Source organism: Acanthaster planci, linkage group LG17, assembly GCF_054643075.1.
Source record: "Acanthaster planci isolate LZ-2023a linkage group LG17, COTS_SCS, whole genome shotgun sequence".
Classification (NCBI taxonomy): Eukaryota; Metazoa; Echinodermata; class Asteroidea; order Valvatida; family Acanthasteridae; genus Acanthaster; species Acanthaster planci.
Window position 1 is genome coordinate 7,768,628 of NC_141793.1, and position 16,630 is coordinate 7,785,257.

General features: G+C 38.6%; 1 protein-coding gene across 5 annotated transcripts in view; it reads right to left on the bottom strand.

Annotated features, from left to right (window-relative positions):
- LOC110988453 (GATOR2 complex protein MIOS-like) overlaps nucleotides 1–16,097 on the bottom strand; it is a 147,501-nt gene extending 131,404 nt beyond the window's left edge. For 3 of the 5 annotated variants that reach the window (XM_087147893.1, XM_022251952.2, XM_022251950.2), the window contains exons 1-3: nucleotides 15,979–16,096; nucleotides 12,224–12,263; nucleotides 415–635 (exon numbers count right to left, since the gene is read on the bottom strand). In XM_087147893.1, the coding sequence (XP_087004019.1) occupies nucleotides 415–635; nucleotides 12,224–12,236 (234 nt within the window). In that variant the 5' untranslated portion in view covers nucleotides 12,237–12,263; nucleotides 15,979–16,096. Of the gene's footprint in view, nucleotides 1–414; nucleotides 636–12,223; nucleotides 12,264–15,969 lie in introns of all 5 variants that reach the window. The other 2 variants (XM_022251951.2, XM_087147894.1) reach the window with 2 other exon arrangements.
- Between the last annotated feature and the right edge of the window lie 533 nt (nucleotides 16,098–16,630).

Genomic DNA, 16,630 nt, shown 5'->3' on the forward strand with positions numbered 1-16,630 from the left:
CGGTATGTCCAATTTTCACAAAATTAATTTGAAAAGGACTGCAAGACATTCTGAAAAGAAAATCCTGAAGGTCTGGCATAAAAAATTACAGTGTCAATATAAAGCAATTACCCCCCCCCCCATTTTTTTACCGGTAGGATGAAAGGCTTTTACGCTGAAAGAAACCCAATTTAGCCGCGCAAAGATGCAAAAAAGTGGTTCTTGCAACAAAAACTACAGAGGAGTGTGATTTTTTCCTTTTCTTTCAGGGGCCAATGTCTCTATTGGTGATACATGTACATGTATCAAAATGAAGAAATCTCACATACATGTATGCAAAATGTACTTTCATGCATGTGTACCTGTACACTTTACATGTGTAAGGTTTCTTTGGTGGATTCTGCTCAGTCTTCCACAAGCAAGATAAAGTCTTACCCTTATAAGCTGTAGGTCTCCTTTAGACCTGACATGTAAGTCTGCCTTAGAGGCTTGTAATCTTGCATAAAAGTGACTGTCTTGACTGATTTGTTGACACTGAGCTCCTGATGATGGTATTTCAGATTCCACTGCATACAGATTTAAATCGTAACGATCTGAACTAAATGCCAGAAAGACATCCGGATCTGAGGGGGACCACTCTAGTTCCCACTTGCCAGCTGTAGGAAAACAAAGCAACATTTCAAACATTAAAAAACAATCATGATCCTTTTTATAACAAAACAAATACATTTCTTTGAGAAATTCTAAGCCAATCAGCAATGCTCAATTCCCATTTCAATGTAACACTAGTAACACACTGCATACATACATGTACATGACATGTATGTACATGTACCATATACACTAAGACTCCACATTAGTGCTCCAAGTAGGTGTCACGGTTCAGTTCGGACACGGTTCGGAATTTTTTTGCCAAACTTTGGTTCAGTTCGGGTTCGGACATGTACATTAGGCTTGGTGAGCTCAGTGGCACCAGCGTGATGCGTGCTTCATGGCAGTGACAGATTTTTAATGTGTTTTATTAAACCTTGTGTTTTTTTCTTTATATCTTTGGGAGCCGGTTCTAACTCGGAATCGTGGTCCTTAGCTGGAGCCGGAACCAGCTCTGAGAATTCTGGAATCGCCCTACACTAATGTACATAATGCGCATTGAGACGTTGAAGAGCACAGTTCAAACAAATGTGCCGTTTATATTACTTCCATGTGTAAAATACATGTACATTAATTCAAGCAATGAATCTCCTCTTCATTCCTATCCACGAGCAAATTCAATGTGAACACTAGAGGTGGTGTTTGTGAACAAACACATAGCTGTTCCCAAATGTTTTTATTGTCTTTTGTTGACTGTCAACGAGTATCATAAGTTTGCAATCAATTGAATTACAAATAATTGCAACAGTGGCATGTACATGTATAAGTAAAAACAAATTATCACTGCAATTGAACCTATAGTGCATGAGATATGACGATTTGTGTGTTAAATACAACTTCCGATCAAACCAGAAGTAGAGGATACATGAGGTCAAGATATCAATTTCCATCTATAACACGTCCCTGAGTATGTGCATACCAAATTTGAGTTAAATCAGTCAAATAGTTTACTAGTTACTACAATGTATAAAATAAACTTTTGAATTGAGGTCACATGAGCCCTGATAACGTCACAATCACAAAAATGTTTCAAGACACATCTTCTGATGATGCTTAATTACTATACCAAGTCTGAATCATGAGTTGATTGTAAAATCACCAAATTTGGAGTTTTTGTCATACTTTTTCTGGTCGGGGCAGCTCTTTAATTGGAAGTAGGCCTGTATTAAACAACAATCAATATAGTTAAATTTACTAGCATTTTAATCAATGATTTCAAAGTTTGTAGCCGTTGGACAGACGGTATTGTGAGCGCTGAGGTTTTGATGTGGCAAAGGACGAGTGAACCACCTGTCGAATCACTGATCTATGTGTCATATTGATGTTCACTCGTGTGAGGGTGTTGGGCGACAAGCGGAATAATTATGTACATTACGCCCTCTACCTGCAACAAGTGTATTGGCCTCAAATAGTATGGTTCTGCTGCAGGCTGGTGAAATAGCATCTGCTTTACATGTGAAGGTTTGGGAGCAAGATGTATGCAAATACTGTACATGTATTAATGTAATATAAACGGGGAAGGTACATACGTGTACATGGGGGCAGGTGGAAATATTACTGTGAAAAAATGTTTGTCTGGTTGTACTTTTTGGGGGGCATAATAATGAAGCAGTAAAGTATTGAAAATGTGTTGGTAGTATTGAGAGAGTAATTTGAGCTTTGTTGAGGTATAGGGTCGATCAGGGCTGTCCGTGTAGGCCTACACACGGGATTACAAATGTAAACGATTAAGGGTCTATACGTTAGTAGACTATGCATAGGGCTGACATCAGTCTGAGTAACTCGGACCTTAATATCGCTGTTTGTGTGTAACATCTGGACGCGGTTGGGCAATAGGATACAAGGTACATGTACCTGTCATTGCCAACCGTATCATTTGCTATAAGCAAGCCAAAATCCTCAGAATTCACATCCGAAACTATCTCAAAATTATCTCATGAACCATAGCTAAGGTCTCACATATGCTGATAATGAAAAGTTTTTTACTTTGTGAAAAAGCGAGACATTTCGGCAGACCTCCTGTCCAAGAGTTGTAAGCCCTTACTTAGGTTAACGTTAGTTTATTTCAATTTTGGCCATAAATAGCAATTACATATGCTTGCCAACTATAGTCCAGTTCCTGGATGAAAGATTTTGACTATCTCTGATATTGGAGGTTTGGGAACCAGACTATACTCAGCAAGACAGTTAAATTTATTTACATGCTGAAATTCTACTTTTTGGTAGCATTGTGAATAAAATATGCCAAATAGTTTTAAATACAAAGTCAGGGTGATTCCACTGTTGTGTGTGTGTTGGGTATTTACATTTTGGTCCATGCAATGTATTAAAAATAATCTTTGTGAAGGTTTACAAACTAATATTCAGCTTTGGTTTGCATAAACTAGAACATCAATATTGCTGGTTTTTAGAAAATTGGTTAGGCTGTTGAATTTTTCTTTTTTAAGGGGGGGTGATGAAGAATGTGAAATGTTCAGACAAAATTAGTTACTGAATTGAAGTGTTTATGCCACTTTTATAACATTGTAATCAGGAGGAAGGATCTAAGGAGACAGTGAAATAGGTTGAATACAAGGTATTGTGCGGTACCTTGTCTGAGTAGGGCATTTTTGTTTGTAAGTGCAATTTGTTGACAACAAGTGGGCAGATGACGGCAGTGTAGCTGTTGGGTATCATGTTTTTTTTTCTTTGCTAATGTAAAAAGCAAAAGCAAGAAAAAGCTAACCAGCAAAAGACATGGTGGACAAGATGTGAAAATTAATGTAAAAGACAGCTGTGGAATGAAAACAGCAAATGTGATGGAGACAATTGTGGATAAGAAAATCAAAATACAAAGCCAAAAGAGTGAAATGTATGTCAAGAAGTGCAATGAGTGATCCGTCAAAGGCAAACAATATAATGAAGAGTGTTGGATGTGTGATCATAATATTGATTTGTTGGAAAGGAAAGTGCAATGCGATGGTTGTAATATTTGGTACCATGTTAGGTGTATGAATTTCAGGAAGATGGAACAGTTGGTAGCTAATAGGGCAGTGGTATGGTTGTGTCGTAAATGTGGTAAGAGTACTTATTCTCAATCTCTTTTATTTGATATTGGTATTCCAACAGATGACAATGTTTTTGATATGGCTGTTCAGCAGATGTGTACACTGAAGCAGAGCTTTGTTGGAATATGTTCAGAGGACAAAAAAATAAATGGAGTTGGACATTATGTAGATGTAAGTGTACAAAATAAGACGCATTCAGTAGACGTTGATCAAAGAACATATACAGAAGGATTGAAGAGTAAACACACACTAGTGGTACGTAACAGGTGGTAGTTACTCACTAAGAAAGAGGAAGAGCCAGTGTTCAAATTCACAGATTGTAGATGCTAGGAAAAATGAAATTGCAAAATCTGGGGAAAAGGGAGGAAAAACTTAGTTTAGAGGTACTGGTACAGGTAAAGATGTTGCAGACATGGTTGGTGAAGGTGCTAGTTGGACGGTAGCAGCCATGTCAAGTGGTGACAAAGAGACATTGAAGAGAAAACGAAGTAAAACATTCAGAATGAGGCAGAGAAAACGGCAGTTGTCTCCCAATAACAGCCATGAAGTCAACTGTAAAAGGAAAATGATTAATATAGATGAGGGGAAAATGCCGCATAGTCAGAACTACATGGAATTAAGCAAAGTTCAGAAGAATGAATGGAGAAAGTTGTTTTAAAGGGAAGTTTTCACCAAGGCCATGATAGGTTTGGTGTGAACTCGGGTAAACAATGTGTTGCAAATAGTCTGTGTGCAGTATTGAAGAGTAAAAGAAAGCACTAAAGGACTGGTATTATCAAGATATGGATAGTACACTGAATACTGGAAATGAATTATATAGCTACCTGTCTCGAAATTCTACAGTTCATCATGATTATTTGCTTGTCAATGATTACCAACCGAGTTGGACTTGCTGAATCATCATTTTAGTGTGGAGTTCCACAATCCTGTATGTGGTGCATTGGGAGATGAGTTCAATTTGCCCGAATTTAATATGATACCATTGAAACATGCACTGGAACAGAGTCTCCAGCAGTACTATGCCTGTTTTATTTACTTCCATGGAAACACATTTGTTGTGATTGCTCAAGATGGCATGTATTATGTGTTTGATTCCCATTCTAGAGATGAACAATGATGTATGACTAGTGAAGGGAGAAGTTTGCTGAAGCATGTTGCATCATGTCAAGAAGTTGAAAGGTATTGTCTGGATTTGGCAAGATCTATGCATTTGTCAAATAATGAGCAGTTTAAAATTACAGGTGTGTCTGTATTTATTGATAACGACGAGCACGATATCATTAGTTTATGTGACAGAAGTACTCTAGAAAATGGAAAAGTTGACAACATTGGTCAGAGTGAGGCTAAAAAGATTGGAAGTGCATGTACACGGATTGATGAGGGAACCACTGATTGTGTTGCTGTCATGTCTACCAGTGATTTGTTGAAAAGTATAAAGGCAGCAATGTTGCACAAAGTGTTGAGGGTAGTGATACTAGTGATGTTGAAATGAAAGAAGTGATCTAACTGCACAGTTATCATTTTCATCCATTGACACCCGCAAAGAAGGAGGAGCTTTGTAATGAGCATGGGTTGATCAATGTTTCATTGAATACTAACGAAGTTGTCGATAGTTGTGATGACATGGGACCACTTGATAGTGTACAGAAAATCAAGGGTGATGGAAACTGTTTTTTAAGGCTGTGTCATTTTGTTTGTTGGGGACTGAAGATAATCATTTGAAGTTACGGTTGGCGACTGTGAATTGCTTGCTGTAAAATGGACAAAATTCAATTGTACTTTGCATGAAAAATTTGTGGAAGACTACAATGTATGTCACAAGGCAGCAAATGTTTCTGGAACATGGCCTACAGAAGTGGAGATAATTGTAATGGCATAAATGCTACATACAAATATTTATACTTTTGATGATGTAAACAGGTGGTATGCCTTTTCTTGGAATGTCATTGAGAAAGAGGCTTCAAGGTCAGAGCAAGAAATCTATTTGTATCAGCAAGAAAGAGTTCATTACGATGTTGTTTTGTCGATGTGTGGAACTTCAACAAAATCTCTATGCAATGTAAATGATCAAGTTTAAAAGCATCTCAATCAGTATCAGCAAATGAGAAAACAGAAATGAAGAGAATAACAAATATGACATGCAAGAAAAGTCAGGAATTTGTACATGTAAATAGTGCAAAGTGTAGAACCTTGAAGAAACGTGCCAATGTGAAACTGAATAAAAAAATTGCGAGAGAAAAAGCTAGGCAGAAATACCAAAACAAAAAGAATAATCTAGCAGAAAGTGTCAAAGAAACCAAATGTAACAAGGATGACTGTAAGCAGAGAAAAACATTAAAAAAGACATTAAGAAAATGCAGAGAAGAAATCACTTAATACGAAGTATCAGCAGAACACCGAGTATAAAAGGAGATGTCTCAACACTGAAAAGTAAAAGTATCAATCAGATGCTGCATATAAAGAGATGAAAATAAAGTGTAGTAAATCTAAATACCATGATGACCCTGAATATAGAGAAAAGTTAATTCTGCATGAAAAGATAAAGTATCGTGATAATCAGCAGTATAAGGAAAAGCTAATTAAGTCTGGAATAGCAAAATATCGTGACAATTGTGAATAGAGAGGCTACTTAATTCTGGAATAGCAAAATATCGTGACAATTGTGAATAGAGAGGCTACTTAATTCTGGAATAGCAAAATATCGTGACAATTGTGAATAGAGAGGCTACTTAATTCTGGAATAGCAAAATATCGTGACAATTGTGAATAGAGAGGCTACTTAATTCTGGAATAGCAAAATATCGTGACAATTGTGAATAGAGAGGCTACTTAATTCTGGAAAAGCAAAGTATCGAGATGATTGTGATTATAGAGATAGAAAAATTAAATCTGGAAAAGCAAAGTATAGTGAAGATAGTAAATATACATGTAGTACGGTCGGAGTACGGTCTTCTGTTACAGGGCCCTGTTTCCTTTGTCCGAGTTCGGATACCCCGGCCATGCATAGAAACCATACGGCTCCGATTTCAGAGTCCCCGGCAGGTAGTGGTTAATGAAATTAATTGCATTGCCAAAAGGTGGCCAGCATTGTGTAAAAGGTCCAGTTGTATGTGTACCATCAAATGTAACAGACACTGTGAATGTATTACCAAGACCAGAAAATGATAATCAATTGATTCAAGTCAAATTGAAGAGGAAATTGACTTATAAAGGATACTAACCGTATCAGTTTGTAAATAAGGAGTATGTTGAGAGTACCTTGAAGTACCTTGAGGTGAATAATAAATGGCATAGTGACATTGAAATAAATACTGAATGGGAGAATGCATTGTCTGAAGATACTGATGAAACGGCCGAGCCTGTTGATGATGTAAAGCAAGAAGTTAACAGTGAAAGTGACAGCAATGATATGGACAGTGATGATGAGGAAACAGATGATGATCAATTACGGGGTATTAGATACTTGTATTCAGCCAAGCGATGTAGGGCAGGAAATATTGGATCGGTATTTTGATGAAGTCATCTGTTGCACGATGTGAAGGCAATAGTCTTTTGTGAGTGTTAAATTTTAGGCTACTTTGTCTCAAAAATAGAGCGGCTAACTTAGCCTTCGAAAATAATTGGATGGCTACTTCGCCTTAGAAAATAAATTAAAAAGTCTCTTTTTTGTGTGTGTTTTTTTTTCTTATGCAGTTTTCTTCTTTTCCAAAATAAAGTAAACAAATTTTTATATCAAAAAGAAAATAAATAGACCACCTGGGTAACAAATAAAATATGAAATGAAATGCCGTTGTTGTAGCTCAGCAGAATATATTAGCGACCATCAGCAAATCAGGAAAGAAATAAGAGAGGGACATGTGGCAGTAGGGGCTATTTAAAAGGAAATTGGTGACGCGCTTCACCGCTCATGTTACGTAATAAACGAAAAGGCAAATTGACTCGGGGCTACTACATCAACCTCCCTCTAAACTGCTGGAGGCAGGAAAAAGAATTGTAAATATTTACAATGTACATTTAATCTCTAATAACCTGAACATATCGTTGTGGCCAATGAACCTTCCGACCTGAGCGAGTGATTCGAACATCTTTAGATGCGGAGCCATCTTGGTGCTGCATCACTCTGGGTGTTACAGACTCCTTAAGTGCTTCTCCATCTTTGGTCAACTCATCCTCCACATATGCCACTTTAAGTCCATCAATGCTAACAGTGTCGTGTTTGCCATGAACATCTAGAATAAAGTATTTCTCTGCACATTCTAAAATTTTAAAAGGCCCTTTGTATGGAGGTTGTAGGGGTTTACGCATGGAATCAACTCTCGCCCAAACATGGCTACATTTGTTTAGATCTCTGTCTATAATATAGCATTTGGTTTTTGCTGGTCTTGTCAGCGCTGGTTGAAGTCTAGCCATTCTCTTTTTAGTTTGTCAACAAAACTACTTGAGTCTGATATTTTGTCTTCTGGTGAAGAAATAATCAATTCACCTGGTAACGTAACTGTCATACCAAATACCATTTCAGCAGCAGAGCATTTTAAATCACTCTTTAATGTAGTGCGTATACCAAACAAGATCAATGGTAAACTACATGTATCTGCCCAGTCGTTTAGATTGTTAGTGGCTTTGATAGCTGCTTTTAACTGTCGAAGAAATCTTTCAACCAAACCATTATCAATGGGGAGATATGCAGTGGTTCTTATTCGCTCAGCACCCAGGAGTTGTGCAAGTTGGTTGCATAATTGTGATTCAAATTGAGAACCTCTGTCCGTAGTTATGAATGCAAGGACACAGAATGTAGCAATCCATCGACTAAGAAAAGCTTTAGCAACCGTTTCAGCTGTGATGTTGGGAATTGGAATAGCTTCTGTCCAACGAGTGAACCTATCGATGATAGTCAACATGTAGACACTACCATTTGAAGGAGGTAATGGTCCGACAATATTGATGTGGATGTGAATAAAGCGTGAATCAGGGTTAGCAAAAGTAGCCATAGGTGCTGTATTATGCCGGTGAATTTTAGTTTTTAGACATGCCAAACATGTTCTAGTCCAATTTCTGACATCTCGATTTACACAAGGCTAAACAAATCTTTTTGTGATTGACAGCTGTGTCGCTCGAATGCCCGGATGTGACAGTGAATGCAAGGATTGGAACACAGTCTTTCTGAATTTGTGCGGTACGTAAGGTTGAGCTACATGTATGCCGGTCGAAATAACACAAGTGATCGGTTTTTTTGAAGTCTGAGAAGACACATCGATAAATCGTAGGGATGATGATTTGCGAAGTTTTTTAAGTCTTCGTCACCTTATTGTTCATCGGCTATTTGATCTACATGTAAGTCAATGTTACTGGAAGGTTCTGCAATCAGTGTCTCCACAACACAACGCGAGAGTGCGTCTGCAACTAGATTTTCTTTTCCCTTAATGTGGCAGAAATTTGTTGTAAATTGGGATATGTAGTCCAGATGTCTGATCTCGCGTGGGGAGTATTTGTCAAGATTTGCACTGAAAGCATGAGTAAGCGGTTTGTGATCTGTGTACACACAGAAATCCCGACCTTCCAACATGTGTCAAAAATGTCGCACACCAAGGTATTATGCCAACAATTCTCTACCAAAAGTGCTATATCTTGCTTCTGTGGGTTGCAACCGTTTTGAGAAAAAACCGATTGGCTGCCACATAGAGTCCACTAACTGGTGCAAAACTCCGCCCATGGCTACAGTATATTTGATGTCAGTCAAATTAACTAGTTGTCAAACTAAGAATAGCATTTTGGACAGGATGGCACAACAATGTAGCTTCAGCTAATGCCGCTTTACTAGCGTTAAAAGCTTCGATTTCAGCAGGTGTTAAGTGGATATTCCTATTTTGCTTTTTGCCTTGAAGAATATCCGTAAGTGGCTGAACAATGTGAGCACATGATGGAATGAATCTTCGGTAAAAATTCATTAATCCCAAATATCTTCGCAATTGACGAATTGAGGTTGGAACTGGAAAATCGACGATGGCGGTTACTTTCTCTGGTATTGGAGAAAAACCTTTGGCACTGACACTATGCCCTAGAAACTCGACACTATTAACTCTGAATATGCACTTGTCTGGGTTGACAACCAAACTCGTCAAGTCTTTGGAAGAGTTATTTTAAATGAGAATAGTGTTCCTCATCAGAACTACTGGCAACAAGCAAATCATCAACATAAGCAAATACAAAGGGTAGTCCACGTAAAACTTGGTCAATGAAGCGTTGGAAGGTTTGGGCTGCATTTCATAGAGCAAAAGGCATTCTAGTAAATTCGAACAAACCAAATGGTGTTGATATGGCCGTTCTGTGAATATCGCTAGGTTCAAGTGGTATTTGGTGATACACTCTTGCTAAATCTATCTTGGAAAAAATGACTTTACCGTGTAAAGATGCAGTGAAGTCGTGAATGTGCAGGATTGGATAGCAATCAGGAATAGTTACACTGTAAAGAGTGCGATAATCACTGCAAGGGCGCCAATCTCCAGTTTTTTTGGAGCCATGTGCAGTGCAGTAGCCCAACTGCTTTGCGATGGTCGAGTGATGCCTAATTGTAGCATGTGGTCAAATTCTTGCTTCGCAATAATGCAACGGTTAGGTGCCAAACGACGTGGAAAAGCCTTGACCGGTGGCCCTTTTGTACGAATGTGATGAGTTACGTCGTGCTTAACATCGTCTGGACTGCATCGAGGTTTTTTATCATGTTTTCTTATCAATGCCATGCCATATTAAAGCCGAACGTGTGAACCAACCAGTTTAGTACGGTTCGGTTCGAAAGTGCCATGTTTAACAATTTTTGGTTCGGTTCAGCTGCAGCACTACTGTACATTTGTCTTCCAACCACAGCTCCAAAATTAGACTGTACATCTTATTTACAAATACATTATTCGCATAGCTTATTTTCAGTTGTGTTATTACTTTTTCCTTTTATGTCCAATTAGTTCCATATCGATTGACAATTTAGCTCTTCTTTATTGTATGTACAATTTTAACTTAAAATAGCTGATATTTCTTAACAAATGGGATATTGTATTGCTAACCTATATGAGATGATGAAGCTAAGATCTTCATGGCTTAAAATTTAGGAAGGCAAATTTGTGTCTTTGTGCTAGCAGACATTGCATGTTGCAAGAAACCAATATAAAAATGAACTTCGAGTAAAGACGTGTATGGCTTTGATGCCAAATGATGACAGAAATCAAACTTTGACAAAGAGTGAAGACTGTTTAACACATTAACAGCCGACTACAAGAATTGTAGTAATGAGTGAACTAGAATTAGCCACTACGAATGCAAGTGTAAATAAATGTATGTAAATAAATGAATTTTGAATTACAAGAAAGCATTGAAAATGATGCAGACCCCTGGCAAATTGGGAAATAATATTTTTTGTCATGGTTGTATTCAATTTCTCACAGATTAGTTTTACTGTTAAAATAAAATCAGCAGTAATGCGAAGGCAGAAATATACTATCATCAACATATGAACTTATAAAATAACTAATAAAAAATTGCACCATTGCCAAGGCATGAGTTACATGTATTTCTTAGTAATTTTGGATGATGTACATGTACATCTAACCAAAGATCAAGTCTATACCACTGCCAAGGTTCCACTTTAATAGTAAAAATAACCTAATAAACATAAGCCCATTCAAACTTCACTTGCCAAAGAGGGCATATTTCAATCGGTTGCGCCCATTGTTAGACGTGGATGACATCACGCACATTACGTCACGCACATTACACATGATGCGTAAAATACATCTTCATATATTATACACCTGCTGCAACATACTCCGTTCTTTATTCCACTTGAGCTCACCAAGGCACCCGACACATGTATTGCCAAATCAAAAATGATACAAATGCAGTTCAAAATAAAAAATAAAGGTATACTAAAAGCAATGTGAAAAACCTCTACATGTATGTACAAAACTTTAGTAACTCTAACTCCAATGCTCATGACATTGAAGAAAAACATGACTGCACATTTCCATCAGTCATGAGCATCAGATTAGGTTAATGAAATTAGATTTTTTCTCATCAGCGCTCACATGTGATTTTGGCCCCGCATCAAAAAATTTCATCATTTTAGAAGGTCACATCCAACTCCCAACATCAAAAGTTACGTTCCGGCATTTCTGGTCATCAGAACACAAAAAAATCTGCCTGAATGCCCATGGACACCTTGTCAGCCCAACGGGGTACCCAATAGTCAATAAAAGTCAAACCATGCCAGAACGGGCACCAAACAATTCAAGCCATGTCTGAACCATGCATGTCCGTCCAGCCGTAATCCCTGGTCTAACACCATGACTTTACTTCAGCAGAATCAACAACCACACTGGCTGCAATGTGAAAAGGGTGCTATTTTTCCATGATAAAAAATAATGAATAATGAAAAAAAAACACATCTAAATTGGAAAAACCCCGATGAGAAACAAATCAAATTTCATTGGCCTTAGTAGGCCTGGAGTTACTCAGTCTACCATGTGCTATGGAGATAGGGGTTATAGTGAAAACCATACCTGAAGAACTCATGATGGAACGTCACAATGGATCAGATTTCTGAAGAATACAATAGAAGTAAACAAAAATAATTCAGTCATGAACACCATAAAAACATGTTTAGTTTTGTACACGTACCTCATGAGGTGAGGTGGGAATCAGTAATTGCAAACTTTTAAATAATGAAGTGGCTGTAATTACAGCAACCGTAACATGACTTCCAAACTCTACAGTTATGCCATTGCACAAATCATTGCCAATCTATCCACCTATCCTTGTGATATGCAATAGCCCTATCGTTACGCATGCTAATCTGCAATCTCAGTGTCTTGGGTTTGACTCCATTCTGTATGCCTTTTTCCCTCTGCTTCCCCCTTTCTTTTCTTAATCAGATCGTATTAATTTTTTCAATATATTTTTTCTTTTTTTCACTAGATTAATATCCCTGGGGGATTCCTTTAACGGAAATAAAGTCAGAGATCAATTTGTTGTTGATTGGTCTGGTTACTGCTTCCAATGCACCAGACTGGTCACTAGCGCAACAAAAGTACATGTAGACAGCAACCTGTCCAAACTTCCATAACTATGGCCACTGTGATTAATTAAACCACTACAAATCCAACAAGATTCCATATGATTTACAAAGTTGGAACGGCTACAGGGTAAAGGTAAAATTAGCTTTAAGTCATTGCCAAATTTACATGTACATGTACTAGTGAAAATATTGAAGTTTTCATTTAAAAAACACAATTTTCAGAGTCCCATTAGTTCTGTGCACAGGGTGTCAAGTGGCATCCATATATTTTGAATATGTTAAACTAAATAAGCAGTGTGGTCCAACTACAGGTAGTCTGATCCCAATCTGATGCACCATGGAGAACATGTGTACGTCATCTATGCAACACAAATACAATGACACAAAAACGGGATCATACGACTACAGGGTTCATCGTGTCTTGCTTCCATGTGGAAACACTGTGTGACGATTCCTAGGGCATAAACTAAACACATGTATCTAGGGGTAGTAAAAGGGATGAATCATGTAAGCAATGTTTCCCTAATAGTTGAACATTTCTGCAAGCATGGCAAGTGTTTCAATACCCAAAAACATTTTACACTTATGAATATGCATGCAGGCTGTAATTTGATTGAGCGAAACAACAGACATGACAGTGCACTAAATGTTCTTACATAAGTCAACTAATTTCTAAAAATCCCCTGGTCCAAATCGAGTAAGAGCAAATCGCAGCCTTCTTTCAGCTTTGAAACTTTGTCTCACACTCAGTCATACACCCAGAACTGTGGGCATGGTGGGGTTTGTAGGACAATTAACAAACCCTACAGCACAGTTCTGGGGGTAGGCCTAACCCAGCTCACAGATAACAGCCCTCATAGGGCCTGAGTCTACATATAATACTGTTAACACTTGCCCCATAAATGGGACCCAGGTACTGGAATGTCTGTGTACATTGGACCTCCCCCCCCCCATATTGAGTGCAAATAAAATGACACAAACACGGTAAAAGGGTACCCTACAACTACGGCATTTGTCATGTCTTGTGAACAGTTACATTGAGTGTGGAGGTCCTGAATACGCAGGAAGTCCAGTACAAAGAATAAGTACTGTACATACATGTACATCAAATGACTTATGTGCAGTAACCAGAATGGTCAACTCGTACCCATTAGTCAACACCCAAGTCATTCGTACTCAAGCCATCTTCAATCTGCGTCAACTCGTACCCAGGTCAACTTGTGCTTACGTCAATTCGTACCCTACATAATAACCCAATCTTATCAGCAGTGTGAAGTTACATGTAGTTACTTATTCCTTGTTTGACGTTTGACATTCAATGTTGAACAAGTAACTGTTTGAAATTACACATCGAATAAGAAACGGTTTGAAATTTGGCAGCTGCTCAGGACGCACATCCCTAGAAACAAAAAAGGGGAAAAGGAACAAAAAAACCAACTGTTCCACCTGCATTTCAGGGATTGTTTGACTCCCTAAAACCCCACGCCCCAGGTTGCAAGGAGTCGTCACTGACTGAAAACAATGACATCATATTTGACGTGATCTCCAGGCGGTGCATGGGTTTCACAAATACTGCATGGGTGATTTTGTACAATGGTACAAAAGGCAAAGTGGGAAGGAAAATGGAGCAATGTTTGCTCCTTTTTCCTTCCGACAATGCCTTTCTACCATTGTGTAAAATCACCCATGCAGTATTTGCAATAAGGCTTATGTCCATGGATGTGCATGGTGGCATAGTTTGTTTTTTTCCGTCCCTTTTGCAGTCTGGGAGTCAGGTTAGTGTAGTGGTTCTTCCTCACCTTCCACCCCTGTGGTTCAGGATCTATTCCCTGTTCAGTCCACACGTGGATTGGGATTTCAGTCCCTACCTAATTCCATGGGGTTTACCCAGAATATTCCTCTGGGGTTTCCCTCCCACCTCTAAAACTGTAAAGTGCTCTCACTCACTTTTCTCCGCAGGTTTCTTCAGGCTTGTGAGCTACCGTACCTACAGTGCTTTTGAGGAATCCCTGGTGTCATTACCAGAAATACATAATACATGTAGTACATATAATAATAACTCCATCATTTTTAGGAGTGTGCACTGTGAATGTCAAACGATTGATTACGATTCAACATTGGAATATCAAACAGATACTTGTTCAAAAATGAATGTTGCACAAGGTTCACATAGGTAATCTTTTCAGGTTCACTATTATATTAATGACATATTAAGAAAGTTCTGTAACTTTTCATTTGTACATTTCCATTAATGTATAAATTACATGTATACTTTTCATCTTTTTGGAGGGGCCACTGATGTACTGCTAACTAGGCCTAATGATGATTCCATAGTACTGCCATGACTGCCAACTTCTATCAAACTGAAAAATAGAGTCATTGTTTTTAACAGGTTTTTAAGTTGTCTCACCCAGTTGTAATATTTTGTTAGCAACTTTGACAGGGAATTTATTGACCTAGGCACGAGTAGACTCGGTTACGACTTGACTTGGGCACAAGATGACTCGGGGGATGTCAAACAACTCAACCATTTGCCAACTCAACTTTGGACAATTTGACTGTTGAGACAACTCGACTGGAGGGACAACTTTACCGTTTGCCAAGTCATCCATGAAGATTTTCAAATTAGGCCTAGAGACAACTTGACCGTGTGAGATGTCCAATCCAATACGTTGCTAGGTCAGCGCAGGTGCAAGGCATTGTAACCCGTTTGAAGGGTTTGGCATTGTGTGCGTATGTTGCATAACATTGCAACTCTACTCAGACATAGCGTGGTGGATAAGGTTTCACAGGGACAGACGGTGCTGCAGAGCAGCACAGCATCCTCCCCTCCATGGCATTGATCATGCTGATAGTGATCACTCGGCCCAACATCATTCATTCATTCTTTATTTCCACCCAATTTCCGAATGCCAGCTTGGTAAATACCACGGCAATGCACGGCCAAACCTACTTCGAGAACTTAAGTCACTACTCCGTGTGACTTTTCAAAAACACGGTTTACACGGTGTCGTAACGCTATGGGGTGTTGAAAAGTGCTCTGCCAGTGCCACTGCCAAAGTGCAAAGTACACCACGGGTACACCTAGTTGTACCAAAGAAAACCTCCGTTTGCGCTTTCTGGAGCAAATCTATCCCTTAATGAACTTCTACCTATATCGAACATCCGGGTTCGTTTGTATTTTGTAGCGTTTAACCTACATTATTGTCCAAAAATAAGTTTTTTTCCTACCATCCTCACCTCTCACCCCTAGAGTATAGACGCTCCGTATTTTACTGATCTGCATGCTCTTCGTTGCACTGCGGTATACACCATGTATGCGCCCGTAGGAAACAGTGCAGAATTAATCAGACCGAAACAGCGCCGCCTGTTGACTCTCGTAAAGAGGTTGGCCTCCGCGTTTTTACTGGAAATTCAACATTAATAGCGCCCTGTCGCGCTTCGCGCGGCACCCGCTTGATCATGGGTTAAGCTGAGGCGTCAATGTCGTAATGTTTTTATTACACCACAATATCCGGATTTGGACAATTTTCAGAATTGATATGCTCAAAGAGTGGCCCAGTGAAGTGTAGACAAAAAGAGCATTTGAAAAATAGGAAGCCGCATGACAACAACTCATGCCTTTTTAGGAATATTTCAGCTGCAGTGTGCCAGGCCACTCAAGATTAACAGGAGTAAATTCTACTGGGTGCTCTTTTCTAGTCTACTTAGCGTTCTTGAGCTGAATATAAATAGAACGCAACCGCGTTTTCGACATATTTTTGTGTCCCCTTTTTAATGGTAAAAGCAAGACTCTGTGCACAGAAGTCCATTCCAGTGTAATTTTATTGACATCAGATTAGACGTTTTTGTTTGCATCACCAAAGTACAAAAGTGTTTTATTTCTATTGGT